Here is a 26801-nt window from a genome sequence, read left to right as displayed (position 1 = left end):
CCACCATCATCACCACCACCACCACCATCATCACCACCACCATCACCATCATCACCATCATCACCACCATCATCACCACCATCATCACCACCACCACCACCATCATCACCATCATCACCATCATCACCACCATCATCACCACCATCATCACCACCACCACCACCATCATCACCACCATCATCATCACCACCACCACCACCATCATCACCACCATCATCACCACCATCATCATCACCACCACCACCATCACCACCACCACCATCATCACCACCACCATCACCACCACCACCACCATCATCATCATCATCATCCTCATCCTCCTCATCTGAGCTCGCTCCAGTTTAACCACTTCCATGTTCCAGAGCCTGGGTTGTTGGTTCCAGTCCTCCAGATGTGCCGTGTGTGTCTGTGCTTCCATGCTGACCTTCTATCTCCATCCTGCTCTGCTTCTCCACCAAACCTCCACCAGAACTTCGGACCTCCATGTGGTCCGTCTGACGGATGCTTGTTTACATTGAGACGACTTCTGGGCTGTTTTCTTTGTTTTTTCCATTCAAAGCTGTTTGGTTTTTCTTCTCTCTGGCATCTGTAAAATCTCCAGGCCGGACACACACGTGCAGGTAGAGCCGCACGTTCAGTGTAAATAATAATAATAATAAACCCATGTGGAAAATTAGAATGTAGCTTGATCATGTGGAGAGAGAAGCTCTGCAGAAGACATATGTATATATTATTATTATTATTATTATTATTATTATTATTATTATTATTCTGTCATCGTTATTATTATTATCATTAGTAATATTATTATTGCTATTATTATTGCTATTATTATTGCTATTATCCTGGTTATTATTATTACTACCATTATTACCATTGTTATTACTATCACTATGGTTATTACCAGGATTATTATTATTATTTCCATCATCATCGGCTGCTTTTTCTGCCTCTGACGTGTTGAACGATCATAGAATCTCGAGACTCTCACTCACCTGTTGCACAGGTAACGCTGCTTCTGACTTAATTCTGAGGCCCCCGTCCTCTCACTCACCGCTGGGGGGGGGGGGGGGGGGTTAGGGTGTCTTATTTTATGCATTTTTGTTTCTACGTAGACGAAACCACAATGGTGTTAAACCTGTACTGTGACCATGTTGACTACGCAAAATAAAGCGATATAATGGAAACGTGAGTCGCTCCTGCTGTGGTTTTTACCATCTGGAAGTCAAACAAGTTCTCTTGGAGTGGTTGAGTTTATTCATGGACCTTTGACCTCTGGATCCACACAGTTCAAACTTTATTATAGACGTGTCACAGTTTTGATTAAAAAAAAAAAGGCCTTTGCGCATTTTGCCATCAGCTGTTTCCTGTAGTCACTCACTCACTCACTCACTCACTCACTCACTCACTCACTCACTCACTCACTCACTCACTCACTCACTCACTCACTCACTCACTCACTCACTCACCAGTTGTTGGTGTATACCGCCATCCAGTGGCGTCTTTATAATACAACTGTGTTTCTATGTTGTATTCATGGCTATCGGAAATATCACAATAGGTGGTTTTTAGCGTGATACCTAAGGAAATAGGATCACAGCCGACGCAATTCTTTCAATTTCAGACTTAAATATTTTCGTTGTGATTGATATTTTACCATTTATTCAACTGTTTTGTCAATATGACGTGCAACAAAAGCGAGTTGCGACAAATCCGTTGTTTAACGAAGGTGTCCGAAAATGTTCTGTCGCCCGTTGCTGCGTCATCATTATGCGACATAATCGGGGGAAAGGTAACCGGCCGCTGTGTCCAGGATTGGATGCATTTTGAAGAGGCAACAACAACTAAATGCAGGAGAAATGATGAATATATGCAGATTATCCGTCTTGTCTAAATTTGCTAAATTCGGGGATCCACTCGTTTGTAATTTGAGGAATGCTGGAAAATGTACGACGCCGCTGCATCATCGGAGGACTTTTAAAACTCACTCCAGAAATCTCGCATATGCTAAAGATTTGTTCCTCGGTCAGCTGAACAAGGTAATTTAATGACTTATGGAGCAATTCTTGGCAAAGTCATTGGAGGTGAAATGTTCTAGTGATATTTCTGCATTTGTTGTTCATCTATCCCCGATAAATGCTCTCTTTCTTTTGTCGATTAAGGTCACTATTTCGAATTTATACTGTGAAACGACACAATAATGAGGGTTGACCAGAAGATTGCATGTTTCCCCTTCAGGATGAAGTCTTTCCTTACCCACAAATTGGAAACGAGGAGCTGGAGGAGATCAAGCAGCTCGTTGCACCCGTGGAAAGATTCTTCAGTGAAGAAGGTGAAAGAGAGGCACTCACTCTTTGATTCATGTTAAATCACGTTTAATAATAAGCCTTTCTTCTTTATGATCTCTAGTGGATTCGGCCAAAATTGACCAAGAAGGCAAGATTCCTCCTGAGACCATGAAAGGTCTGAAGGAGCTTGGCCTCTTTGGAATCATGGTTCCGGAGGAATATGGTAATGGACTGTGGAACCACTTTGTCCCTGTTAGCTTTTTATTTTCACAAGGAAGTCACAAGTCTCTCTTGGGTGACCAGCGAGGGGCAGCAAATAGGTTCATTAAAATCATCTCCTGGTGTGTGTAAACGACCTGGTCCTTATTTTCCTGTGCACAACCCTTCTGTAACGATGTTACATCAGTGTTTGCATGATTAGCCAAACAGCAAACAAAGGCAGCTAGTTTTCCACAGTAGCGAGTCTTCTAAGGATTGGCCAGGTTACCCTTAGAGGAGCCTCCAGGCTGTTTTATCAGGTGTCACCTGAAGAGAAACATACAAACGTGAGGCAGCGAGCCCTGATGGCGTGCAACACAATAGGCCACAGCTATGAAAACAGGATGATGTTGGACCTAATCTGGATGTTGTCAGGTCTCAAGTGCAGATTTAGAGTTTAGCCAACCGCTGGTTCATCCTAACTTCCACTTCCATGGCACTGGTGCACACGGTACCGTGCTTCTCTGACTGGTACCACCGATTACAAGTCTTTCTTCTTTCTATCAGGGGGCCTCGGGTTGTCCAACACCATGTATGCTCGTCTGGCAGAGATAATCTCTTTAGACGGCTCCATTGCTGTGACCCTGGCTGCTCATCAGGCTATTGGACTGAAGGTAAGCGTCCGGAGTCAAAAGCTCCTCGTCTCGTTGGGCGGGAGAAAAGAGCCTCATTATTTATGTGTGTCTGAAATCAACCAGGTTGGGGTGATGATAGTGCACATCCTCACACACACACACGTAGAAGAAGGCATGTGTGTGACCCGCTAACGCCCGTTTGATGCTTCAGGGGATCCTGATCGCAGGAAATGAGGCCCAGAAACAGAAGTATCTCCCCAAGTTGGCGTCAGGAGAACATGTTGCAGCTTTCTGCCTGACGGAACCCGGAAGGTAAAAAGCTCCATTCGTGGTGATCAAGGAGGGTTTCAGCTTCATGTTGTCGTGTCCTGCATGAAGAACCCAACATGTGAACCGCTAGCAAAACGTGTATTTACTATATTTAAATCAGGAAAAAAATCAATTTTTTCAATCTTTACATCAAATTTTGCCACCAAATGAGAGATTCTAATTATTATAATTCTTATTATCTTTGACCACCAGGTGGCGTCTATAAATAACTCAGTTTCCATCCAAATCTATTTTCTCCTGACGTTTGCTTTCACCTCTTCTCACGGCTGGTTAACGGTAACCGGTGGTGAGAAACCTGGAGGCTCCACTTGATAAGAATCATCTCTGCGCTCCCACTCAATTCTCGGCTGCAGTTGTAAACATTTAAGCAGTAAATCAGGAGGGGACTGAAACCTGGTCTGGAGATCGTTGGCTTTGCCTCTTTTGAGCTTAATAAATCGTTTCAGTGGGAGCGACGTCGCCTCCATGACGACCCGCGCTACCCTGTCAGAAGATGGGAAACATTACCTGCTCAATGGCTCCAAGGTGGGAGCCAAACCTTCCGTGTGATCGGCGGATCTTTGACGCCGTAGCTCCTCAGCAGTCCTCCCCTCTTTTGCTCTGTGCTCAGATCTGGATCTCAAATGGAGGCCTGGCAGATGTCATGACAGTGTTTGCCAAGACCGAGGTGGTTGTAGACGGCGTGAAGAAAGAGAAGATCACTGCCTTTATCGTGGAGAGGGCTTTTGGAGGCATCACCAGCGGGAAGGCCGAGGACAAACTGGGCATCCGGGGCTCCAACAGTACGGAGCCGTAGTTCAGCTGCCCTCTGACCTCTCGGCTCTCTTCTCACTGAGGAATTTGTCTGTTCTCTCTTCAGCCTGTGAGGTGTCCTTTGATAACGTCCCAGTCCCTGTGGAGAATGTAATTGGAGAAGTAGGAGGTGGTTTCAAGGTACGCTTTAAATAGGTTGTGTCTCCTATGTGAGGTGTTTTTACAGGCGTTGTTCTTTATGTTGGACAGATTGCCATGAACATCCTGAACTCCGGCAGGTTCAGTATGGGCAGCAGTGCGTCTGGAATGATCAAGAAACTGATCGGTACAATGATCAAACACAGAGGAGCTCTATACCATGGTCAGGCTTCCGTTTGACCCATTTCCACCGTGTGTTCTGTAGAGTTGTCCTCTGAATACGCTGCCACCAGGAAGCAGTTCACCAAAAGCCTGTCTGAGTTCGGTATGATCCAGGTAGGGCGCCGTCCAGCCCGTTTTCCTTTAGCGTCTCCTCCCAACCCTCCAACCTGTCTGTGGGTGTGCTGCTGCAGGAGAAGTTCGCTGGGATGGCTCTCAATGCCTTTGTGATGGAGAGCATGGCCTACCTGACGGCGGGGATGATGGACAGACCAGGAATCCCGGACTGTTCCCTGGAGGCTGCCATGGTGAAGGTGAGGACGTGCCGTCCCCACTCCCGGGCTGCAGAGTCCCAGAACGGAAGCGGGAGTCTGACTCTTTGCTCTCCAGGTGTTCAGCTCCGAGGGAGGCTGGATTTGTGTCAGCGAGGCTCTTCAGGTCCTCGGAGGCTTGGGATACACCAAGAACTACCCGTATGAGCGCTACCTCAGAGACTGCCGCATCCTGCCCATCTTTGAGGTGAGACCCTTCTTATGGAGGCGGCCAACAAAGCTGTGACCACTGGTGAAAGCCAGAGTTTGTTATTCTCCTCTTGGCTCCTTTTAGGGCACCAATGAGATCCTGAGGATGTATATCGCTCTCACCGGAATGCAGCACGCTGGAAAAGTCCTAACGGGGAGAATAAAGTATATCGCTCCTTAAACATGTGCACACCTTCACGTAAAGGCAGGCTGGTTCCGTTTAGGGTGGCGTAGAACCGTTTGCTATAGCTACACAGCTAAAGAACCCAGCATTAGAAGATCTTTGCCGGAGTCTAATCCGCCTCTAACCTCAGTCCTCCTGTCGCCTGCAGGGAGCTGAAGAGAGGAAACATCGGTCTGGCTCTGGGCATGGTGGGCAAGAAGATCAAAACCTCACTGCGTTCCTCAGTGGACCTCGGCCTGACTGGGAAAGACGGAGTGGTGCATCCCAGTCTGACTGTGAGACCCTTCGGAGACACCGTCTGTAAGCTTGGGAGATCTTTAGTGCTCGTTAGAAGCTCTGGTTCTTCTCTCTTTACAGGAAAGTGCAAAGAAGCTGGAGGAGAATGTCCAATATTTTGGATCCACCGTGGAGGGCCTGCTGTACAGATATGGAAAGGTAATGATTGTTTTACGTTCTGGAAAAGAACCTCAGTGGGAGTTTGCTGCTTGAGGAATTCCATTTCCTTTGAAATCAACCCTTCCTGAAGCTGCAGGGTGGACGTTGTGTCCGTGGTGATGAAGCGCTCACATTTTCCAGTCACGGATTCCGAGGCGCTCCATGTTTCCTTTGTGCTGCTGTCATCTCAATTTTCCAAAGAAACCAAAACTACCCGTCAGGAATAGCTTTCCAAATCCCCGTTTCCTGAATCCTGAGAAGAGCTGGAACACATTCATCAGAGTTTGACCCATTAATGCTGAAACTGCTGCGTCATCCTCCTGGATGGGAGTAATCTGGAGGAGTAGTTGGGAAAATCTCTGCACAAATGAACCCGTTTCATCTCTGAGGCAGCGTGTCGGTGCAGATGTGCCTGATATTCCTGATATTCCTGATGTTCCTGGGTGTTGGAATCCCGACAGGAACAGATTCAGCTAAATCTGGCGTGAGTGTGTGTGTCCCGCTTTAGATCCCAGCAGTAAGTTCTGTTTCCTGATGCTTCCAGACTATAGTGGAGGAGCAGCTCGTACTGAAGAAGGTTGCAGATGTGATGATCCATCTCTACGCCATGACAGCGGTCCTCTCCAGAACCAGCCGTTCCATTAGCATCGGTCTCAGGAATCATGACCATGAGGTTCGACAAATCCGCATTAATGGAACATTCTGCTGCCCAAAGCCGCAGCGGTTTGATCCAAGCAGTTTTCCATCCATCTGATCTGGATCTGTTACCACATCAGCATTATTTCAGGCAGCCATTAAAAGGGCTTCAGCTAACGAGGGCGCGTTCACAGACCCAAACATCTGCATTTGTCCCTCTGCTGTGCAGGTGAAGACTGAGGATCCAACGCACACGCTGTCGTCAAACACACACGCTGTCGCCTGACGACGCCGTGTGTGTGACAGCTAAATAAAGCAGCGGTTGCGTGTAATAAAACATGCTTGTTTGTGCTGCAGTGATGTTTAATCCGACCAGTTGTGGCTTTTTAACGGGAGAAGAAGCTGTAAATGTGGCAGGTTTTCACTTTCATTAGGTTGTACAGGCAGTTCTTTGTTTGGCTCCTGGTTCCAGTGTTGTAGGTCGTATTTAAATGCTCTGGGGATTTTAATGTATTCACATGTTGAAAAGGTTCATTTGGAGCAGAAAAGCAAGTGAAGCCTGACGTTTGCTGTTGTTTGGAACCATCAAACAGACCAGGGGCCAAATGGTGTGCATGTGATTTAGGACCGTTCTCCATTTTTATTGCCCTACAGCCATAACAGAACCTTCTCCGGAGCGGTGAACCACTCTTCAGGCCTCTAAACTTGTCCTGCTTCTTCGTGTAGGTGCTGCTCACCAACACGTTCTGCAGCGAGGCCTTCTTTAAGAACAACTTCTGGTTGACTCAGTTGCAGAAGCGTAAGTACAGCACAAACTGGTGATTGAGAACAGCCCCCACCTCAACTGCATTTCAGGAACAAAACACTTGCATGTGGAGCAGAATTTCCCATAGAAACCGGCGTGGCCACGCCCCCAACACACACAAACCCCCCCAGAGGCTTGTTTGCTAACGCTCATCTGGATTCTCACCAGACGCCCCAGAGAACAACGACGCCAACATCAAGAAGATCGCCAAGGAGGTGTTGGAGAAACGGGCGTACATCTGCTCCCACCCCCTGGAGAGGACATTCTGAGCTGTCCCAGGCAGCGGCGGCGCCATTCAGCCACGACCGCCCCTCTTTCCACTGTGTTTGGACTTTTGCTGCTTCTGTTGCACTCTTGAATAATAAACCAGAGATTCTAGTTGCTTTCTAGTGTCTTGTTAAAGCTGATGCTCCAGCTGTCCCCTGAACACCTTGATGTGTGTTTCTGTGGTGTGTGTCAGCGGTGGGTCCAGACCCTCCCCCGTCTGTCGGGCGGCGCTGCTCAATGGATCCACTGAAAAACCAATCGGATCCGCCTCATTAGTGCAAATTCCTCCTCGTTTCTCTGATACCTGAGTACGTTTTCACTGTGAAACCAACCTGAGGTGCAGCTGGACCTGCTCCGTTTAGCCGTGTGTGTGAGGCTGAGGCCGCAACAGACCTGGCCAAGGCCGCAACAGACGGGGCGAAGGGGGCAACAGACGGGGCGAAGGCCGCAACAGACGGGGCGAAGGGGGCAACAGACGGGGCCAAGGCCGCAACAGACGGGGCGAAGGGGGCAACAGACGGGGCGAGGGCCGCAACAGACGGGGCGAGGGCCGCAACAGACGGGGCGAAGGCCGCAGCAGACGGGGCGAAGGCCGCAACAGACGGGGCGAGGGCCGCAACAGACGGGGCGAAGGCCGCAACAGACGGGGCGAGGGCCGCAACAGACGGGGCGAAGGGGGCAACAGACGGGGCGAAGGCTGCAACAGACGGGCGGAGGATGCAACAGACGGGGCGAAGGCCGCAACAGACGGGGCGAGGGCCGCAACAGACGGGGCGAAGGGGGCAACAGACGGGGCGAGGGCCGCAACAGACGGGGCGAGGGCCGCAACAGACGGGGCGAGGGCCGCAACAGACGGGGCGAGGGCCGCAACAGACGGGGCGAGGGCCGCAACAGACGGGGCGAAGGGGGCAACAGACGGGGCGAGGGCCGCAACAGACGGGGCGAGGGCCGCAACAGACGGGGCGAAGGCCGCAACAGACGGGGCGAGGGCCGCAACAGACGGGGCGAAGGCCGCAGCAGACGGGGCGAGGGCCGCAACAGACGGGGCGAAGGGGGCAACAGACGGGGCGAGGGCCGCAACAGACGGGCGAGGGCCGCAACAGACGGGCGAGGGCCGCAACAGACGGGCGGGCCGCAACAGACGGCGAAGGCCGCAACAGACGGGCGAAGGGGGCAACAGATGGGCGAAGGCCGCAACAGACGGGCGAAGGCCGCAACAGACGGGCGAAGGCCGCAACAGACGGGGCGAAGGGGGCAACAGACGGGGCGAAGGGGGCAACAGACGGGCGAAGGGGGCAACAGACGGGGCGAAGGGGGCAACAGACGGGCGAAGGCCGCAACAGACGGGGCGAAGGGGGCAACAGACGGGGCGAAGGCCGCAACAGACGGGGCGAATTCTGACTCGCATTCTGCCATTTATTACATCCATCTGCGAATGGGACCATGGAAAAAAAATCTCGACCTGCAAGTTGTTATGAAAAAGGTCCCATCAAGCGAGGGCGAAGCGGAGCGTTTGGGTTTGGCCCCAGGAAAGGCATGATGGACATGTTGCTTTCTTCAGACACAGAGTTTCACGTCAACAGTGAGTCCTTTGAGTAATCCCCAGCAGCCCTGTGCACGTGTCGGGCCCCAGGCTCGCTGCTGGAATAAGCTCCTCCCACCGTATGGACCCAGTTGTGCATTAGCTTCCCTCTCACGGTGGAACTCTGCATCTCTACCACCTCTGGGCCTCTTTGTGCCACATTGTAAAGGCTTCAGTTGTCGACTGGGCAGAAATATTTGGATAACTCAGCAGTTGGGCAAAGAACCTTGGGAGGAGTCTGACTAAGGGATTTTTCCCCTTAACGCTGAGCTGAACCCCCCCCCCCCAACACCCCACCACCCCAAAACTGGACTTTAGAGTAACTGTGATCATTTTATCACTTATCCGGCGTCAGCGTTGAACCCACGAAGAGCTGTGCAGACAGACGTTCCTCGAGTTACAGCTGTAAAGTTGGAGCTTGGGTTTATAACTCTACTGCTGTGGCTTCACTTCTATTGCTCCAATATTGTCATTTATGATGTCATTTATGCTGCGGGCATCTGGTTTGAATCTGTTGAATTTAGTCTGCAGCCCACACAGCCTTAACGCTCGTTCTCCCCCACCCTCGGCTGTTTCTACACATCTCTGGTGGTCCTCATCATAGCAGCTCTGCCCCAGATCCTCTAAACCACTGACTCTACCTTCAGCATCGGGCCTGCTTTCCTCACTGAATCCTTCTTGTGCTCGTCCTTGAGAATATCTTGATTTTGGTCTGAGTTTCCACCCAAGTGTGGGACGGATGCGTTGCCTGGAGGCTTGCAGCTGCTGTCGGGGGGGAGTTTCTGAAGCCAGCGAGGGTTCTGAGCTTTGGCTGCCTTCAGCCGCTCCTGCTGCAGAACCTCTCCTGCACAGTGAAAATCCAGGATGTAGAATTCATAACCAAAATAGTTGCTCTCAGAGTGAATCCAAAAATGTGTCTGGCTCAAACTGAGAGACTTTAACGCCTAAATATTGACAGCAGCACTACAGTACTTCATCTTTGTATTTTTACACTGGTTTAGGAGTCGTTCTTGACATCCTGACTATTAGAGAACAGGAGAGAGAGACATAGAGAGAGAGAGAGAGAGGGAGGATAGGATTGTTAAATTATAGCTACAGAAGAGGGAAGCTTGGCTGAATATGCTAACTGAGCCTGATGTGTTGAGGAGGATCCTCATTTTTAGCCTCTACAGGTGGCCCAGCCCAACCTACCAGACAGGTGAGGAGCAACAACAGGTTGACTGAAGAATGGAGGAGGTTTCCGGTAGAGCTGAAAGTCCAGATGGTGCTGATCCCAGGGCCAGATATCCCGGGAAAGTGTGGGCTTCAGCAGGTTTGCGTGAAGAATGTTCTCCGTCCAAGGCTGAGTGGCAACAAACAGAAACACTTTCAGATTACGACGGATCACTGAGCGATCCAGAGGGAGGAAGAGTGGAGGCACCTCCCTCAGCTCCTCCACACGGCCCTCGTCAGGTTGTTTAGGGTGCCTCCTGGACGCGTCGCCTCTCGTACTCATCGACCACTCGCGGACACTCGCGGGAGCCGACTGGCAGCGACCTCTGGGCGCCCGGACCTCCGGCTCCACGGTTGCACTGTGATAGTGCTGACTGTAGGTGAACCTCCGCCCTGGCGTCTGAGAGCAGAGGGAACGCCACGAAGTCCATCACAACTCACAAAAACGGCACCATTCAGTGCGCGTCCACCAGACCTGAGCCATGTGCTGGCGAAGCAGCTCCTTGGCTTGTTCTTTGGAGCTGAATGTCTGGACGCTGTAGATGAAGTCTCGCCTGCAGTCGGACGGGTCCGTCCTCAGAACCGCTGCCTTTGTCGTCTCTGACCGCTCGCTTGGCTCTCCAACCTTTCTGATGTTCTCCTGCAAAAAGGATCCTCAAATAAAAGCAGCTCTAACAAGTCCGAGTCCTTCAAAAATCATTCTGAACTCCAAACCTGAATTAGGTTCTTGTACGGCGTGACCTTCTTGGTGGTGTACTCTCTGTTACGAGTGTCCAGCGGAGGGCGTTTTCTTTCCCTGCCGGACGGTTGAGGGACATCGTCCTCACTGTCCACGTGGACCTTTTCCTCACGCCGCTCAGTGTGAAACATCTTCCTCAGGCTGACGATCATCCGGTCTGAAGGAAAGAGGTTTCTCTGCACCACCTCTTTCAGTTGCTCTGCTTGACAAAGCTGACTCAACCTAAGCAGGAAACGAGCAGGTGACGTCATTTGGAGGATTTGGGATTGATCCTACAACTAAAACCTGGCTGTGAGACATTTGGGGAACCTTGTGAAGGACTGGAAGCAGGCGTGGGGGATCAGTCCTCTGGTGTAGAGGAGCGGCTGCTTCATGAAGTCCTCCAGCGGCTGTGACAGGTGGATCGGGCTCAGAGCCACATCCAGCGCGCCATAAATGCGCCTGTTGAAGCTGAGGTTGGAGTTGTAGAAGATTCTCATCTGCTCCTCCTCTCTGGCGTTCACCCTGCAACGTGTCACACGGGTTTGAGCGTTTTTATCGGACTCTCAGCTGTTTCGGTGGTTTCTGGTCTTACGTCATCGGAACGGACTCCCACAGTCTCCTCACTGCTTTGTCTTTCAGCCCCTCAAGAACGAAGATGTGCCTCCGGTTGTCCATCACATGGAACCCCGAAACAAAATCCAGATTGTCGGTCTTCGTGTGTCTGAAATTGATTCCGTAATTGAACAGGACTTCCTCTGCGTGTTCCGGCGGGACGGAGCCCAGCTGAAGGGCCGCCGCGTTAATCCCGAGGATCTGCGACCTGAGTTTGCTCATCACTGGCAGGTGGTTGTGATGGAGGAGGTAGATGATGCGTCCAAACGCACCACCGGACTCCAAACAGCCTGTGTCCCCGGTGAAGGGCCACGTTATCTCAATCTTCACCTTGAGTCCAGCGTTCGCGCCCACATAATCTCCTCGTGGGACGTCCCACGGGGATGCTGCCCCCGGCACGCCTCTATGGGCGGGTCTACGCTGAGGTGGGGGGCAACATCTGATGGGCAGATGCACCTCCATTCTCCTCTGACTGTTCAGCAGCTCACAGAGACTCAGGTGTGCAACCCCAAAGGAGCTGGTTCCTGTCGGTTTGGGCTTTAAATGACCGCCGTCAGGTCCAAACGCTCCAGCTGGTTCTGGACCTTTTCTGTCCCGATCGTGAACCTCTATCTCCAGAGGGGGACCGGACAGGAACTCTCTGAGCTCGTCCTTGTTCATCAGGCCAGTCAGGACCACATTTGTGTCCTCAAAGTGAATATTGGTGGCGTGTTTATGATAGTTTGTGCGGTGCACGTTGGAGTTAAGGAACTTGTACTGGCAATACACAGGTGCACACGTGTCCTGGGAAAGAGACAAATAATAGGTCAGGGAGGATCATGTATGTCACCTGTGTAAGGACTCCATGCGTTGAGGTTATACCTGCAGGTCATGTGACGGGGGCAGTGATTTAGCGGACAGAATGGTGATGGCCAGTGGGTTGAGTTCAGCCTTCAGTTGGTCAGATATTAACGGCCGGTCCAGAGAAATGTCGCACATGACCTCAAACACACCGCTGGAGTAAAGGCTGAAGGACTGGGTCAGTGAGGTCTCACCTGTGGGTCAGAAGGAGCTGGTCACAGAGCTGACGCGGTCAGACGGCCGTGTGAGTCAAAGGTCACTTCCCTGCCAGCAGACACACAGGGTTGATTTCAGCTGACACAGCGCCGCTCTTCATCACCTCCTTCAGGTCGAAAGCTTCAGGGGGGGCGTGGCCAACTCCTGTCATGTGACAACAAAGATGTGTGCATAAACAGAAGCTCAAGTTGGAGCCCCGAACACCTGTTCCGGGACCAGGAGCCTGAGACTTCTGGTGGTTCTGATAGAATAACTGGCTAGTTTCAGTCACTTCAGACATTAGGACTTCAGTTCATGGGATCAGGTGTCAGATTTACCTGCTTCAGATGCCACCAGGGTGAATTTCTCAGGCTTTCTCATACACGTGGTTCTCAAGTTCTGAACCAGAGTCCTGACGCCACCTTAGAATCACATGACCATTACTAAGAGCACAGACGCGGTGCGTCTGTCGTCATGGTGACAAACCACTGGCATAACTGGACCTGACTGGAACTCACCACACAGGTCTGCTGCATCTTCACACGGCCCCTGTGGCAGCCTCAGGGTTTTCAGCCTCTCGAGGCGGGCCAGGCCAGACAGCTGGTCTTTGCTGTTCCATATCTGGAGCCTGATCTTAGCCTGACTAAAACGGATCACTCTGTCCCTGTCGACTCTGAGCCTGAAATCCTGGCTCCAAACCAACCACGTCCGATCTCCTTCCTGCCACGTCCTTAGAATCTGTTTTTACACATCAGATTTATGCGTGAAGGTCGTGGAAAGCTGCTTTTTTGTCGTTTTTTTTTTGCACCGCGATGAGGCCACAAGCATCACAGTCACCTCGAACTTGTCGTCTTTGAGGATTTTCGCAACGGCGCCGAACGCGATCAGGTCCACGCCGGCCGTCTCCGCATCAGCTGGTAGCTTCACTTCAACATGATAGCAGCTTTCAGCTTTCACACAAACAGAGGTTGGAACTTTTTTGGTGGGTTTTTCTGGGGCTTTGGGGAATTCAGCATCTTTTCCTGAAAACAGAAGACAACAAATAAATCAGAAACTGAATAGACGATCTCACTCTCTTTAAAATTCCCTTCTACTGGTACCAGAACTGCTTCTTGGGACAGCCATGGCCATTTGAAATGTCCATGTGACAAAATAGGAGCCGTCCTCTGTGTGTGTAGGAACTGGGCCATGATCTGAGGCCAACAGGTCGGCCTCAGAGTCTCGTTCCAGGCCTTTATCTGAGTCACAAAGATTTGTTTCTGACGTTTTGCTCATTGGACCTGGAAAAAAAACGGTAAATTAAGATTAGCATTTGTACTAAACCTAATGGTAGCCTAGAGCCTCCTGACTACTGGGGGGAAAAATACCCCCCCCCCCCCCCCCCCCCCCCACACACACACAAGGTAATTAGAATACTGAAAAAAGGGGGGAAAAAAAGGTTTTATTTTGAAATATGTGTCCACTGCAGTCCTCCACGGACTAGTGTAGGAGGATACAGAGATAACAGCTTTAAATAAAGGAGAGTACACAGAGAGCGCAGACCTCCGGCAAGCAGCTCATTTTCACACATATTGTGACTTGTGACGTGCACTATTGTTGCTATGTGCACTATATAAGCAGTAGTAACTCAAGGTTATATAACAGTTGGTTGCTTTATACTCAAAGCCCTTTGGCTTTGATGTTTAGAATATCAAGGGCTTCATTGATTTAAGGGAAGGTAAATATTGGGTTATTAATTAATGTTCTCATGATCCTTTTTTAGACACGGACCTAAGGTCAGTAAAACGCGTTCCCTGACCGGGAATCGAACCCGGGCCGCGGCGGTGAGAGCGCCGAATCCTGACCACTAGACCACCAGGGAGATGTGCGTGTGCATGTACGCGTGTGTCTCCGTGTGTATCCTGTATGCGAAGATACACACACCATCTATATTGTCAATGTCACTTACACATTACAGTTCTTTTTTTTTTTTTTAAATTCATCTGTTCTTTATATAATAGATCGAATCTGTCGAGCCACAAACCGCTTTAACACAATTTCAATCCAGAGAAGAGTTTGAAGAGCGGAGTCGTCTTACCTGTGATTTGCTTCTCTGCGTTACCATAGCAACCGCTGTGGTGAATGACGTAGGGTGTGGCCTTTCGGTGCAGTCTGGAAATTTTAATTTGCTGTCCGACAACCGTCAAACTTTACCGCGAGACTAACGTGATTAACAAAACGACCTCTTTCAACAAACTATTCTGTGTTGTCGTGATACTCAAAATCAATTCTCTTTTCCCAAAATTGCTTTGAGCTATCGGTTCAGTACAGGTTCAGCTAACCCATATTTCCTTCCTTCCTTCCTTCCTTCCTTCCTTCCTTCCTTCCTTCCAGACAAATCATTTCCTGATTGAAAAATCAGGGTACTTTATTGATCCCTTTAGAGATAAATGACATTTAAGTACGTCGGGCTGTGCGATAAGAAATGGAAGAACACAACTTTTGATCTTTTCCCTTTATTGAGATGAACGTAACTACAGGCAGAGAAGAGCTGTGAGAGGAAATCTTTGTTTTACTGGATATATTATCGTTGCCTCAAAGGGATTCGACAACATAAAACAAGTTCCCTGACCGGGAATCGAACCCGGGCCGCGGCGGTGAGAGCGCCGAATCCTGACCACTAGACCACCAGGGAGATGTGCATACGCTCGTGTGTGTGTGTGTGTGTGTGTGTGTGTGTGTGTGTGTGTGTGTGTGTGTGTGTGTGTGTGTGTGTGTGTGTGTGTGTGTGTGTGTGTGTGTGTGTGTGTGTGTGTGTGTGTGTGTGTGTGTGGTGTGTGTGTGTGTGTGTGTGTGTGTGTGTGTGTGTGTGTGTGTGTGTGTGTGTGTGTGTGTGTGTGTGTGTGTGTGTGTGTGTGTGTGTGTGTGTGTGTGTGTGTGTGTGTGTGTGTGTGTGTCCTGTACGCACATATATATATACACACACATCATCTATATCCGGGGTGGCCAACCGGTATTTTCATGTAACGCGCATGCGCTTTTGGCGAAAGTACCGTATTGAACTCAAGCGAAGCGAATACGCACATTAAAAAAACACAATCCCAAACTTCGATATGAACGTTAGAGCCGCATGAAATCAGGCAAAGAGCCGCGGGTTGGCCAGGCCTGATCTATATCGTCAATGTCACTTAGACGTTGCAGTTCTTTTTTCTTTTCTTTTTTTTTAAACATCTGTTTTTTATATAATAGATCGAATCTGTCGAGCCACAAACCGCTTTAACACCATTTCAATCCAGAGAAGAGTTTGAAGAGCGGAGTCGTCTTACCTGTGATTTGCGTCTCTGCGTCACCATAGCAACCGCTGTGGTGAATGACGTAGGGTGTGGCCTTTCGGTGCAGTCTGGAAATTTTAATTTGCTGTCCGACAACCGTCAAACTTTAGAACTTAACCGACCTCTTTCAACAAACTATTCTGTGTTGTCGTGATACTCAAAATCAATTCTCTTTTCCCAAAATTGCTTTGAGCTATCGGTTCAGTACAGGTTCAGCTAACCTATATTTCCTTCCTTCCTTCCTTCCTTCCTTCCTTCCTTCCTTCCTTCCTTCCAGACAAATCATTTCCTGATTGAAAAGCTGAGATAAATGACATTTAAGTAGGTCTGTGCGATAAGAAATGGAAGAACACAACTTGTGATCGTGTCCATTTATTGAGAAGAACGTAACTACAGGCAGAGAAAAGCTGTGAGAGGAAATCTTTGTTTTACTGGATATATTATTGTTGCCTCAAAGGGATTCGACAACATAAAACGCGTTCCCTGACCGGGAATCGAACCCGGGCCGCGGCGGTGAGAGCGCCGAATCCTGACCACTAGACCACCAGGGAGATGTGCGTGTACTCGTGTGTGCGCGTGTGTATCCAGTACGCACATCTATATATATATATATATATACACACACATCATCTATATCCGGGGTGGCCAACCGGTATTTTCATCTAACGCGCATGCGCTTTTGGCGAAAGTACCGTATTGAACTCAAGCGAAGCGAATACGCACATTAAAAAAACACAATCCCAAACTTCGATATGAACGTTAGAGCCGCATGAAATCAGGCAAAGAGCCGCGGGTTGGCCAGGCCTGATCTATATCGTCAATGTCACTTAGACGTTGCAGTTCTTTTTTCTTTTCTTTTTTTTTAAACATCTGTTTTTTATATAATAGATCGAATCTGTCGAGCCACAAACCGCTTTAACACCATTTCAATCCAGAGAAGAGTTTGAAGAGCGGAGTCGTCTTACCTGTGATTTGCGTCTCTGCGTCACCATAGCAACCGCTGTGGTGAATGACGTAGGGTGTGGCCTTTCGGTGCAGTCTGGAAATTTTAATTTGCTGTCCGACAACCGTCAAACTTTAGAACTTAACCGACCTCTTTCAACAAACTATTCTGTGTTGTCGTGATACTCAAAATCAATTCTCTTTTCCCAAAATTGCTTTGAGCTATCGGTTCAGTACAGGTTCAGCTAACCTATATTTCCTTCCTTCCTTCCTTCCTTCCTTCCTTCCTTCCTTCCTTCCTTCCAGACAAATCATTTCCTGATTGAAAAGCTGAGATAAATGACATTTAAGTAGGTCTGTGCGATAAGAAATGGAAGAACACAACTTGTGATCGTGTCCATTTATTGAGAAGAACGTAACTACAGGCAGAGAAAAGCTGTGAGAGGAAATCTTTGTTTTACTGGATATATTATTGTTGCCTCAAAGGGATTCGACAACATAAAACGCGTTCCCTGACCGGGAATCGAACCCGGGCCGCGGCGGTGAGAGCGCCGAATCCTGACCACTAGACCACCAGGGAGATGTGCGTGTACTCGTGTGTGCGCGTGTGTATCCAGTACGCACATCTATATATATATATATATATATACACACACATCATCTATATCCGGGGTGGCCAACCGGTATTTTCATCTAACGCGCATGCGCTTTTGGCGAAAGTACCGTATTGAACTCAAGCGAAGCGAATACGCACATTAAAAAAACACAATCCCAAACTTCGATATGAACGTTAGAGCCGCATGAAACCAGGCAAAGAGCCGCGGGTTGGCCAGGCCTGATCTATATCGTCAGTGTCACTTATACATTACAGTTCTTTTTTCTTTTTCTTTTTTTAAACATCTGTTTTTTATATAATAGATCGTACCTGTCGAGCCACAAACAGCTTTAACACAATTTCATATATTATTGTTGCCTCAGAGGGATTCGACAACATAAAACGAGTTCCCTGACCGGGAATCGAACCCGGGCCGCGGCGGTGAGAGCGCCGAATCCTGACCACTAGACCACCAGGGACTTCAAAGCTCGGAAACTACGGACAGAAAAGGACCGTAACAGGTAGTTTTAGTGGCTAAATCACTTCCCTTGGATCAAAAACAATTATTTTGGTTTATTTCATTCACAGGTTAATTTTGCTCGTTTTAAACCTGGAGCGATACAACGAGCACGCGCATCAGCCGGCTGCAGAAGGAGACTAATCGGAACAAAGTAACAAGTAACGCAGAACGGTGGCTTTGGTGCGCCGACCCAGGGTCACGTGCTCCACAACAGCCGAATATTCACGATGTAAAAACAAAAATCTTATGGTTGAAAAAAAAAAAGAGTTTACACACCTGGTCTCAATTACAACTGACGGCACCGTTTGTATGGGCGCGTTCTGCGCCTGTAACCGACTCCCCTGGTTGGGGGGCTGTGCTAGATTCAAATCCGCTGTTTTAACACACGCCTTCGTCCGTCAGGCCTCAGAGGTTCCTCAGAGGTTCTGCACAGAGGTTCTGCACAGAGGATGGACACGGGACCAGAGCTCTCTGAGGAACTATGATGTTGCGCAGTAACCATGATGGATGCTGTCGACTTTTTTGATCCATACAGAAGACCAGCGCGCAGGACTCAATGGATAGTCAGTACTTTAGCCTACCATTACGGACTGGACCGGGGGGTGGAGAACGAAATTATAGTTCTGGCGACCGGGCTGGACCAATATCTGCAGGAGATTTTCCATCATATGGACTATCAGGGTGGAGGGAAAATTCCCGTTGAGGATTTTAGCGCTTTGTGTGAAGTTCTGGGACTGAACAAAGACGCGGATGACGCCGAGTCTCCGGGGGGGTTCGACCATTTACCTGACGAGCTCACCTTCAGGCATTTCCACGCTAAGCTGTGTGGGTACTTCAGCAGCAAGGCGGGCTGTCAATATGAGAACGGGCGGCTGCTGGTCCAGAGGGACAGCGAGCACATAGAGACTCAGATCCGCTTGAGGAGCCCCCTGAGGCGGCGTGAAAAGCCGCTGTGCGCAGGGGCGAGCTCCTGCGCCTCCGCGGTGGGACGACACGCCACCGGCTGCAGGGTCGGCTCCTGCTCCAAGGAGTGTTACGAGGAGATCGTGGCGCTGGAGGAGGCAGAGGATCGAATCTCGAAACTGGAGGATGAAAACGCAAGTCTGAGGGAACTGATAGAGGATATGCGAGCCGCGCTCCAGAGCAGCGACGCCCGCTGTCTGGCTCTGCAGGTGAGAGACCTGAAGATCGGACTCGGACTCGGTCCGTGAACCACCACCATCTAGAGGATCCGCTAGATCAGTTCTAACTGAGTGTTGGGGAGTTGCAGATCCTTTTCCTCTCCAGGAGCCTTGAACACACAGCTCCAGTCAGCTGCTGCAGCCCTCTGACACATCCCGCTGTAATATCATCAATAGTTAGTGTTCCACAAGCGAAGACGGAGTTACAAACTTATTGAATGTTCTGTTTAACATTATTGGCTATTATTGGCTATAACAGGACCACCAGGGGCGGGTAGGCAGACACAGTTCAAACTACAGAAGTAAAACTGCTTCCCTGACCGGGAATCAAACCCGGGCCGCGACGGTGAGAGCGTCGAATCCTGACCACTAGACCACCAGGGACGGGTTTGTGTGGTCACCATGACCACACATGTCCAGTAAAAGTTCAAATACAGGATCAACGGGTGTCTTTGATCAGGATACGTCCTCAAACCAGCAGTGAAGCAGGGAATAGAACCTTTGTCACCTCGGTGGAGATTAGGGAACGATTAATCAATACAGAATATAGAAACAACTTATTGGTTGATTTAAAATACAGGAAAGACATTTTAAAAGCGGTTTGTTTGTTTGTTTTTTCCCACGTTCACATTTCTTAGGTTGGACTTTTGAAAAGCCACTCCAACCACAGAGCAGAGGCTCAGACGAGTGCGAGCAGCAACCAGAGCAACCTGAAGAGCCTGCAAAACTTTCTCAAAGAGGTGGAGTTGCTGCGGAGCTCCAGGGAGCGACAGGCAGAAGAAGCCCTGCTCCATAACAAGAGGCTGGAGCAGGAACTGTGGCGGTCTAACGAGGCTGTGGCTGCCTTGGAGGAGTGTAACCAGACGCTGAAGAGGGAGCAGGTGGACATGAGGAGGAAGGTGGAGGAGGCCAGGCAGGCCATCCTCAGCAGCATGAAGAAGGTGAAGGAGCTGGAGGCCAAGGCCGGGCAGGTGCCAGCGCTGCAGAGACACATCCTCCAGCTGGAATCAGAGCTGCGCTATGGCAGGTAAGAGGGCTGCATCTTTACTGAGTCCAGTACCTGTGAGGTGACCCGGTCCAGCCCAGTGTGGCAGGTCGGCAGGTGAAAGAACCAACCTCTGGGTTCCACAGCCCGGAACGCTGGACCAGATCAAAAAAGGGCATGGGGCTGCCATCATGTTTCCAGGGTCAGGGGGGAACGTGATGAAACATCATCCAATAGAGCGAAGATGACTGTGTTTATCTGCGTCCTGTCCGGAAAATCCGAAGACTGGATGTGGTTTACTATTGTTGTAGCTTATTAAAGCGGCATCGTGTGTGGCTCCTGAGGGGAACACCTCATTTGGGTTGTAATTGTGCTGCTCCAAACAGTACAACCCTTTGGTTCAGAGTTTCTCTCTGTCTGTTCTTTCTATTCCAACCATATAATTACTGTCGGCATGTCTGGACTTCTAAGGTACCAGATGTCTGTGAAAGGTCATAACATCATCCGTCAGTGATGTTATTATTAACCTGAGGCTGAACACACCCAGACCTATGATTGAAGGCATTACTATGATCTGCCTTTAGATGCTTCTAAACAGCACATTTAAACACAATATCTGTCTCCTCTCGAACCCAGACGGGCTGCGTTCCAAAGTCCTTTTGCTGCCCCTCCATTGATTTTCTAATTTCAAATAATTCAACTCCACAAAGGCTTCGACTTGTCAAGGAAAGCTCTGTTCATGGAGACCCTCGGCTGTTCATCAATCAGCCTGAGCTCTTCCACTCTGCACCCAGACGAACAATACCACACAAGCACCCCCGTCCCGGGGTTCTTAGCAACCATGAATAATCCCAGAGAGCCCCTCGGTACCCAGGGGTAGTGACAGAGGGACCGCTGGCAGTTGAGGCTCTTTACATTGTCCAACTTTAGAAACCAGCCGGTCCACTTTCAGTGCTCAGTGTGCGAGTGTCCGGGTGCACGTTTAGGTGCGGAGGGCTCAGAGAGGCCGCCCCGTGTTAAAGGCTGCGTCCACCATAACTTTATCCTGTGGCTTACCTCTAAACTGCTGCGATCAGTAATAAGATTAGCACGAGGCTGCTGGGTCCCACAGGGCCGTGTAGCAATGTGGATTGCGCAATAATGTCACTCTTGTTTTTGAGGGCACCTAAGGAGGCATTGTTTAGTCAAGACTGAAAGCTCAAATCTCACTTTTCTTTCTGTGGACAAGCCTGCAGACCTTTGCTGTGCGCGTCCCAAAAGCCGGGACCTCTGGGGGCAGCCAGGGAGCCCCAGGGGAGCTGTAAGCCTCCAGCCTTTTCACCGGCTGGATGGTGGTTGTGGGGAGAGGAGGGTCTAGCAAACTATTTATCCGCCAAGGCGGAGTGTGAGGAGCAGGTGGTGCCCCAAGCATGTCCCCCTCTCACTAATGTGGGGGGACATGCTCCAGGAAGTGTGATAGTGTGCAGCCTCCCGGTTGAGCAGCTCTTAAACGTGCCGCGCTGCCTCTCTCTGGCTGGAAGGGATGCTTGCCTCAGCAGAAATACCAGGCATCATAACTCATGCCACCCAGGCATTTTGGACTGCTTCCTCTTCTTTTTAGGTCTACGAGCCCAACGTTGTGCCTCCCACTAGCAGAGGTGTCGAGAAGTTTTGTGTCATAAAAGTCTTGCACCAGTTACCTCGAGAGGCCTTGATTTCATTTGTTAGCTATGTAAACACAACTTCCAACTCACATTTTTTACGCCTTCGAAGAAAAGAGGCCTGATGAACCTTCTCTTGCTTCAGCGACACACTGGAAGTAGCGCTTGGAGGACTCTAGGGGTCCTGCTCCAGCTCCAACCAGCTCTGACAGGCCGAAAGAATTGCAAGATTTTTTTGGTTAAGGTGGAGGTTCCTATAATTAGAAACGCTCTGACACAGCTGAGCTCTTCATGTGTAGTTTTACTCTAGTGAGAGCCCCCGGGCCCACAGCAAAATTAGCCTTCCAGAGGCTACATAAGCCTTCTTTAAATACACTGCCCCAGCGCTATTTTCTGCTAGGCGATGTAGCAAAGTGCCCTCAGTCCCGACACAAGCACAGTTAAACTTTATTGCTCCTCAAAGGTCTGACCCAGTAGCCGTGGCCCGGCTACAGTATTCACTGGGCACTAGCCGCGGCGTTCCCCCCAACGACTTACAATTAAAATGCCATTAGTCACGCTGAAGAAAGCCCTCCGCCGGTTCATTCCAGAGTCTGAGCATCACCACAGCAACCAGCAAAGCTGCATGTGTGTTCACATTCATGCTGCAGCTCCATGTTGGCCCGACTGCAGCTGCTGGCCCCTGTGAACTCACTTTTTCCTGCAGTGTGGCCCCCACTAACGTAAACATTACTCTCTGATTGATTGCCTGAAATCGCGCTGCAATTATTGACTGTGGGTGAAGCCAGTTGTTTCTGCGGAGGGACCGGAGCGTTGCACAGATGCAGGGAAACGTAACCTGCTCATGTCGACAGGAAACACGCACGAGCAACTTTGTTTTTGTTCTCTTTTTTCAGAATCGGGCTGTTAAAAGCATTTTTTGAGATTTTGCCCTTTTCCCCAGCCAGACGTTATCATCTGGAAACACTTAGGCTGTGATTTACAAAGGCCCCCTATCGGATTTCCTCAACACAAAAGAGCAAACAGCAGGAGAGAGCTCGAAAATCCAAGCTATTATATAGCAATTGAACGGCTCAAACAACATCTCCCTTTTCTTCCCTGAAGCAACTGATTGTGTGGATTCAATAATCCTTGAACAAGATACTGAAATGGAAGAAAGCTCGTATTTTCATGTACTGATGATTAAAGACAAAACAGATGTTGGACACCTATTAGAAATCTTTCCAACTTTCACAAATGTGTTTTTTTTCTGCAGGGAAACAGCAGCGTTGTGTCATCGAGCCACTTTACTGTAAAAATGCCTTTCAGATAGAAAGTCTGGCTTCAATTACCCCACCCAGGGTCGCTCTGCACCATCACAGGCCTCTATAAAATCATTATGGCGCCTGTAGACGTGGCTCGATACTTGTCCGCAGTTTTTGCTCCATCTGTGTGTTACTGTGCTGTTTCAGGTCGGAGGTGCCCAAAGTGCCCCTCCCAGGCAGCAGCAGGGTCGAGGGGCAGTTGAACGCTGGCTGCAGGCAAAGCCAGGGGTGTTGGTCAGAGTCGCAACATGGCCGCTGCTCCCCCACGGGCCGAGCTGTGGCCACACCAGATACCAGTAAGACCTGATCCTCCTGGTGAACATGTGAAAAATAACCAGCTTAATTAAGCAGGAAAGCTAACCTAGCATTAGTGTTGCACCGTGATGTGAAGTATTCAACCCTTCTAACATCCACTGAGGTTCATTCTGCGATGAAGGTGAAGGACGAGCACACAATCGAGGTCAGAGTAACAATGAGGGCTTTCTGTGGCGTCTAGTGGAGGAGCAGCTTCTTCGGTCAGTGGAGGGCCAGGCAGCCTCTGATGAAGAGGAGGAAAAGTGGACCGGAGAGCAGCAGAGGCAGATCACTGAGGTCAAGAGGATCCTGAGCAGGCTGTCCTGCTGCGGAGAACGGTACAGCACCTCCACCTCCACCTCCACCTCCACCTCCACGTCCTCGCCAGCTCCTGGCAAAGCGGTGCAGGTGTGTGTCAACGTGTGACCTCTGCTTGTGGCTCAGGTGCGACAACAAGGCTTTCAAAAAGCTGATGTCTAACTTTGGGAGCTTGAGGAGTGAGGAGAGCTGCAGCGCTGTGGTGGAGCTCCTGGAGAGGGTGACCAGGCTACAGAAGGAGCTGGAGCTGAGGGAGAGCCAAGAGGAACTCGACGTGGAGCAGGTATGAATGCTGCCTGGCCTCCATCGCTCCAGGGTGGGCTCCTGGAAGCTGTTTTCTCTGGACAACCTTTTCTTTACATTATGTTCGTTTTGTGGCTGTGAGCTGTTTGTTGAAGTTGTTGTGAAAGTGGAGGTCTTCCGAAGGTAAACCGCATGCAGCCGACCACACCAGCACCACGAGCAGCAGAACCTCCCTGTGTGTGTTTGCAGCTGCGTCTCGCCGGGCCCGACCACAGGAACACTCCGCCCTAATCCCCACGCCAGCAACATGAATTAAAGCTCTCTTGTTGGAGTCAAGCTGTATTTTTACAACACGGGAAAACAAGCAGAAGGGGGTGGGTGACGTAATGTTTCCAGAACATCTCTGCGCTGGAGAAGACAAACCAAACAGCGTCGTGACAGTGAGGCTTTGTGGATGTGCAGGATGTGACCTTTGGCCTTCATTTCACCATCACATGAAGCTCCACAGCAGAGATTTCCTTCAGTGTTGGCAGGGACGCCAACACGTGGGCTGAGAAGCCACTTCAACCCTCTGGCAGAACTGTAACGGCTCCTATTTTGATTTAAACCACTCATATAAAGGATGTTTTAATAAACATCAACACACTACTCATTCATGTTGGGAGTAATGAATGAGTGACGTGTTTTCTAATACCCATCGAATTTCCCAGGCTGAGTGAGGGATCCTTCTAAAGATCCATGAAAATATGAGGAATCTGCTGTGTCTTGCAGATGAAGGACTCTCTGGTTCAGGAGCTGCAGCAGAAAGCAGAGAAGACGGAGCTGCTGCAGCTGGAGCTGCAGATGTTGGAGACGGAGCGAGTTCGCCTGTCGCTGGTGGAGGAGAAGCTGGTGGACATCCTGCAGCTCCTGCAGCAGCTCAGAGACCTGGTGAGCAGCAAGCTGAAGCAAATCCCGCTTCATTCAGAAACAGGTTTAGCTGCAGCGCCGCTCAAAACGTCGTAGTAACAACTGTCCCGTCAAATCAAAGTCTGCTGAGTTTCAAAGGGAATCTTCCGCCTGGTTGTCATTTGAGAGTAATCCACCCTCACAATGACTTCCTCTGGCCACACATGAAAAAGACACGCTAATGAAAAATGTTCCTTCACATTGTTTGAGGACACCCGTCCCAGAATCTCTGGAGTCAGCTTTGAGCACCACTGTCTCTCCATTGTTTTCACTTTGGAGAATAGTGACGCCAGAGAGGTGGAAATTAGCCCCAGGAGCTGATGCATTAACAGGAACCCTTCACAAATGTTAGGATTAAAAATGTCTTTTCCACATGACAGAATGTCTCACGGAGGTCTCTCGGGAAAATGTTGCTCAGCACTTTGGAGTCGTGCAGTGACCCTCATCACGGTCTGTTGATCTCAAATAAAGAGTAAAAGCTGAGGCTCTTACTGTCTCCCAGCTCAGAGCGTGTGTGTCTGGCTTCCTTTGGTGCTCACATCTGTCCTGTTGTTGCACAGGAAAAGCCCACATCCTGGAGGTGCTCAATGCTCTCTATCATGAACTGGCCGCCTGTGAGATTCTGTCTGCTGGGGGACCTTTGGACCGACCACCAAGTCAGCAGTCTCTCAACACCCTTTTCATTTCCTGCTGATGAGGGCTCCCCCTGCTGGACCAGGCAGGCAGCAGCAGATTTGAACACAAGCTTGTGGAAGTGTATAGTGATGTAGCTCTGACATTAACATAGAGCAATATTAACCAGCAGCCTTAATATAGAGACATCTGTGTTTTTGAGACCTGTAATTGCACTTAAACCTTGTTCATTTAATGTTTCTTTTGTTTGAATGTGAAAATGCTGAATAAGCTAAAACCTAAACCTGCAGGATATAATTGATTTCCACTGGTCTTTTTATGATAAGCCAGGGTCCAAGCAGCTTAAAGGAAAGTGGCTCTGTGACCTCCATGAGGATCAGTGGTTCAGTAATGATGATGTGAAATGTGATGGAAACACAAGGACCGTTTCCATCCAGCCAACTATGTTCCATCACTACTCCAAACTTCCAGTTAGTTGTAAATACCAACTTTCAGGATTTTATTTCCAAACCCTTTAACAATCTCCTGGTCTGTCATGTGGAGCTTCTTTTGACACCAGTCATAACTAACGGACATCCGAAACATCACTCTGGTCGCTGGGACTCAATAAATATGATTATTTACTGGACAAAGATCAGGCAGCATCTACATCTTAAACGCTCCCCCACCAGTGAATAAAAGACTCTGTTGTTCTCCGGTGAATCTGTAAAAAATGTGTATTTTTTTTGTACTTTTGCAATTTTTTTCATATGTAAACAGTGTCTGTTTTACTCTCTTTCATCCATAATGTATAAAGATTTCATGGCCAAAGAAAAGGCTCCAAAATAAAAAAGATAAGTTGAAAACAACGTAACGCTGGATCATTCTGATGAATGTAAATTCCATCCTCCCCCTCACTGCTGAATACGGTGCTTGAGTGATGTGGTGCACAGTGGTTCACCAGGACTGAGGCTGTGTGAGGCTCTGCTGGCACCAGGATGAAAAGGGCGGGAGGGAAGGACAGGCAGGCTAGCATGGAATGGAAGGAAATCAAAGAGAAAGATGCAAGAGTGATAGCTGCAGTACCAAGCAGTAACACAAGAGGCGCCACTTGGCATAAACTGGCGATGCTCCCTGGCTGTTACAGCACAATGGAAGAACAAGATAGGAGCATTACTATCAAGGCCTCAGAGGTAATAAAGGAAGCCGAGCCTCGTCTCAAACATAAAACAAACCGAGATTAAAAATGAAAGGCCCTGCTTTAATGTCTGACATCAAAAACCTAAAGCTAAATTTGAGCACTGCCAACTCTCAGTAATCAGGTAATAACAGATGTT

At 49.4% G+C, this 26801-nt stretch overlaps 3 protein-coding genes and 6 non-coding genes across 11 annotated transcripts; 2 read left to right on the top strand and 7 right to left on the bottom strand.

The window, feature by feature from the left end:
• Window positions 1-1767: 1767 nt before the first annotated feature.
• acad9 (acyl-CoA dehydrogenase family, member 9) lies at window positions 1768-7526 on the top strand. The gene is made up of 18 exons (XM_029826102.1): window positions 1768-2039; window positions 2239-2332; window positions 2410-2511; window positions 3054-3160; window positions 3333-3433; window positions 3898-3976; window positions 4062-4233; window positions 4311-4384; window positions 4454-4529; window positions 4608-4678; window positions 4756-4875; window positions 4952-5080; window positions 5168-5247; window positions 5415-5541; window positions 5624-5701; window positions 6246-6374; window positions 7064-7136; window positions 7311-7526. The coding sequence occupies exons 1-18, from the start codon at window positions 1860-1862 to the stop codon at window positions 7409-7411; spliced, it is 1893 nt and encodes a 630-aa protein (XP_029681962.1). The 5' UTR covers window positions 1768-1859; the 3' UTR covers window positions 7412-7526.
• Window positions 7527-9373: 1847 nt separating this feature from the next.
• On the bottom strand, window positions 9374-13816 carry cfap92 (cilia and flagella associated protein 92 (putative)). 2 transcript variants are annotated; one of them, XM_029827518.1, is made up of 14 exons: window positions 13672-13816; window positions 13409-13593; window positions 13090-13309; window positions 12910-12993; window positions 12641-12736; window positions 12398-12570; window positions 11517-12319; window positions 11252-11446; window positions 10918-11164; window positions 10679-10843; window positions 10412-10603; window positions 10183-10333; window positions 9633-9835; window positions 9374-9394 (listed from the first exon to the last, which is right to left on the bottom strand). In XM_029827518.1, the coding sequence occupies exons 1-14, from the start codon at window positions 13700-13702 to the stop codon at window positions 9389-9391; spliced, it is 2751 nt and encodes a 916-aa protein (XP_029683378.1). In that variant the 5' UTR covers window positions 13703-13816; the 3' UTR covers window positions 9374-9388. The 2 variants fall into 2 exon arrangements, with proteins under 2 accessions (XP_029683378.1, XP_029683379.1); XM_029827519.1 differs by lacking the exons at window positions 9374-9394; window positions 9633-9835 and adding an exon at window positions 9934-10013 and having other exon boundaries at window positions 13672-13815.
• A 544-nt stretch (window positions 13817-14360) lies between these two features.
• trnae-cuc (transfer RNA glutamic acid (anticodon CUC)) lies at window positions 14361-14432 on the bottom strand. The gene has a single exon. It is a non-coding gene; the product is annotated as a tRNA-Glu (tRNA).
• A 741-nt stretch (window positions 14433-15173) lies between these two features.
• Window positions 15174-15245, bottom strand: trnae-cuc (transfer RNA glutamic acid (anticodon CUC)). Its single transcript has one exon. It is a non-coding gene; the product is annotated as a tRNA-Glu (tRNA).
• Window positions 15246-16361: 1116 nt separating this feature from the next.
• On the bottom strand, window positions 16362-16433 carry trnae-cuc (transfer RNA glutamic acid (anticodon CUC)). The gene has a single exon. It is a non-coding gene; the product is annotated as a tRNA-Glu (tRNA).
• Window positions 16434-17332: 899 nt separating this feature from the next.
• Window positions 17333-17404, bottom strand: trnae-cuc (transfer RNA glutamic acid (anticodon CUC)). Its single transcript has one exon. It is a non-coding gene; the product is annotated as a tRNA-Glu (tRNA).
• Window positions 17405-17649: 245 nt separating this feature from the next.
• On the top strand, window positions 17650-26331 carry efcc1 (EF-hand and coiled-coil domain containing 1). Of its 2 annotated transcripts, XM_029827181.1 has the most exons (8): window positions 17650-19111; window positions 19759-20147; window positions 23197-23345; window positions 23546-23681; window positions 23788-23944; window positions 24676-24834; window positions 25233-25302; window positions 25413-26331. In XM_029827181.1, exons 1-8 carry the CDS (start codon window positions 18440-18442, stop codon window positions 25544-25546), a joined length of 1866 nt encoding a protein of 621 aa, XP_029683041.1. In that variant the 5' UTR covers window positions 17650-18439; the 3' UTR covers window positions 25547-26331. The 2 variants fall into 2 exon arrangements, with proteins under 2 accessions (XP_029683041.1, XP_029683042.1); XM_029827182.1 differs by lacking the exons at window positions 24676-24834; window positions 25233-25302; window positions 25413-26331 and adding an exon at window positions 24088-24624.
• trnae-cuc (transfer RNA glutamic acid (anticodon CUC)) lies at window positions 17827-17898 on the bottom strand. Its single transcript has one exon. It is a non-coding gene; the product is annotated as a tRNA-Glu (tRNA).
• Window positions 19433-19504, bottom strand: trnae-cuc (transfer RNA glutamic acid (anticodon CUC)). The gene has a single exon. It is a non-coding gene; the product is annotated as a tRNA-Glu (tRNA).
• Window positions 26332-26801: the final 470 nt, after the last annotated feature.

The sequence above is a fragment of the Takifugu rubripes genome, chromosome 19 (genome assembly GCF_901000725.2).
Source record: "Takifugu rubripes chromosome 19, fTakRub1.2, whole genome shotgun sequence".
In the NCBI taxonomy this organism is placed as follows: domain Eukaryota; kingdom Metazoa; phylum Chordata; class Actinopteri; order Tetraodontiformes; family Tetraodontidae; genus Takifugu; species Takifugu rubripes.
Note: the sequence above shows the minus strand (reverse complement) of the source record. Positions and strands in the feature narration are given on the sequence as shown.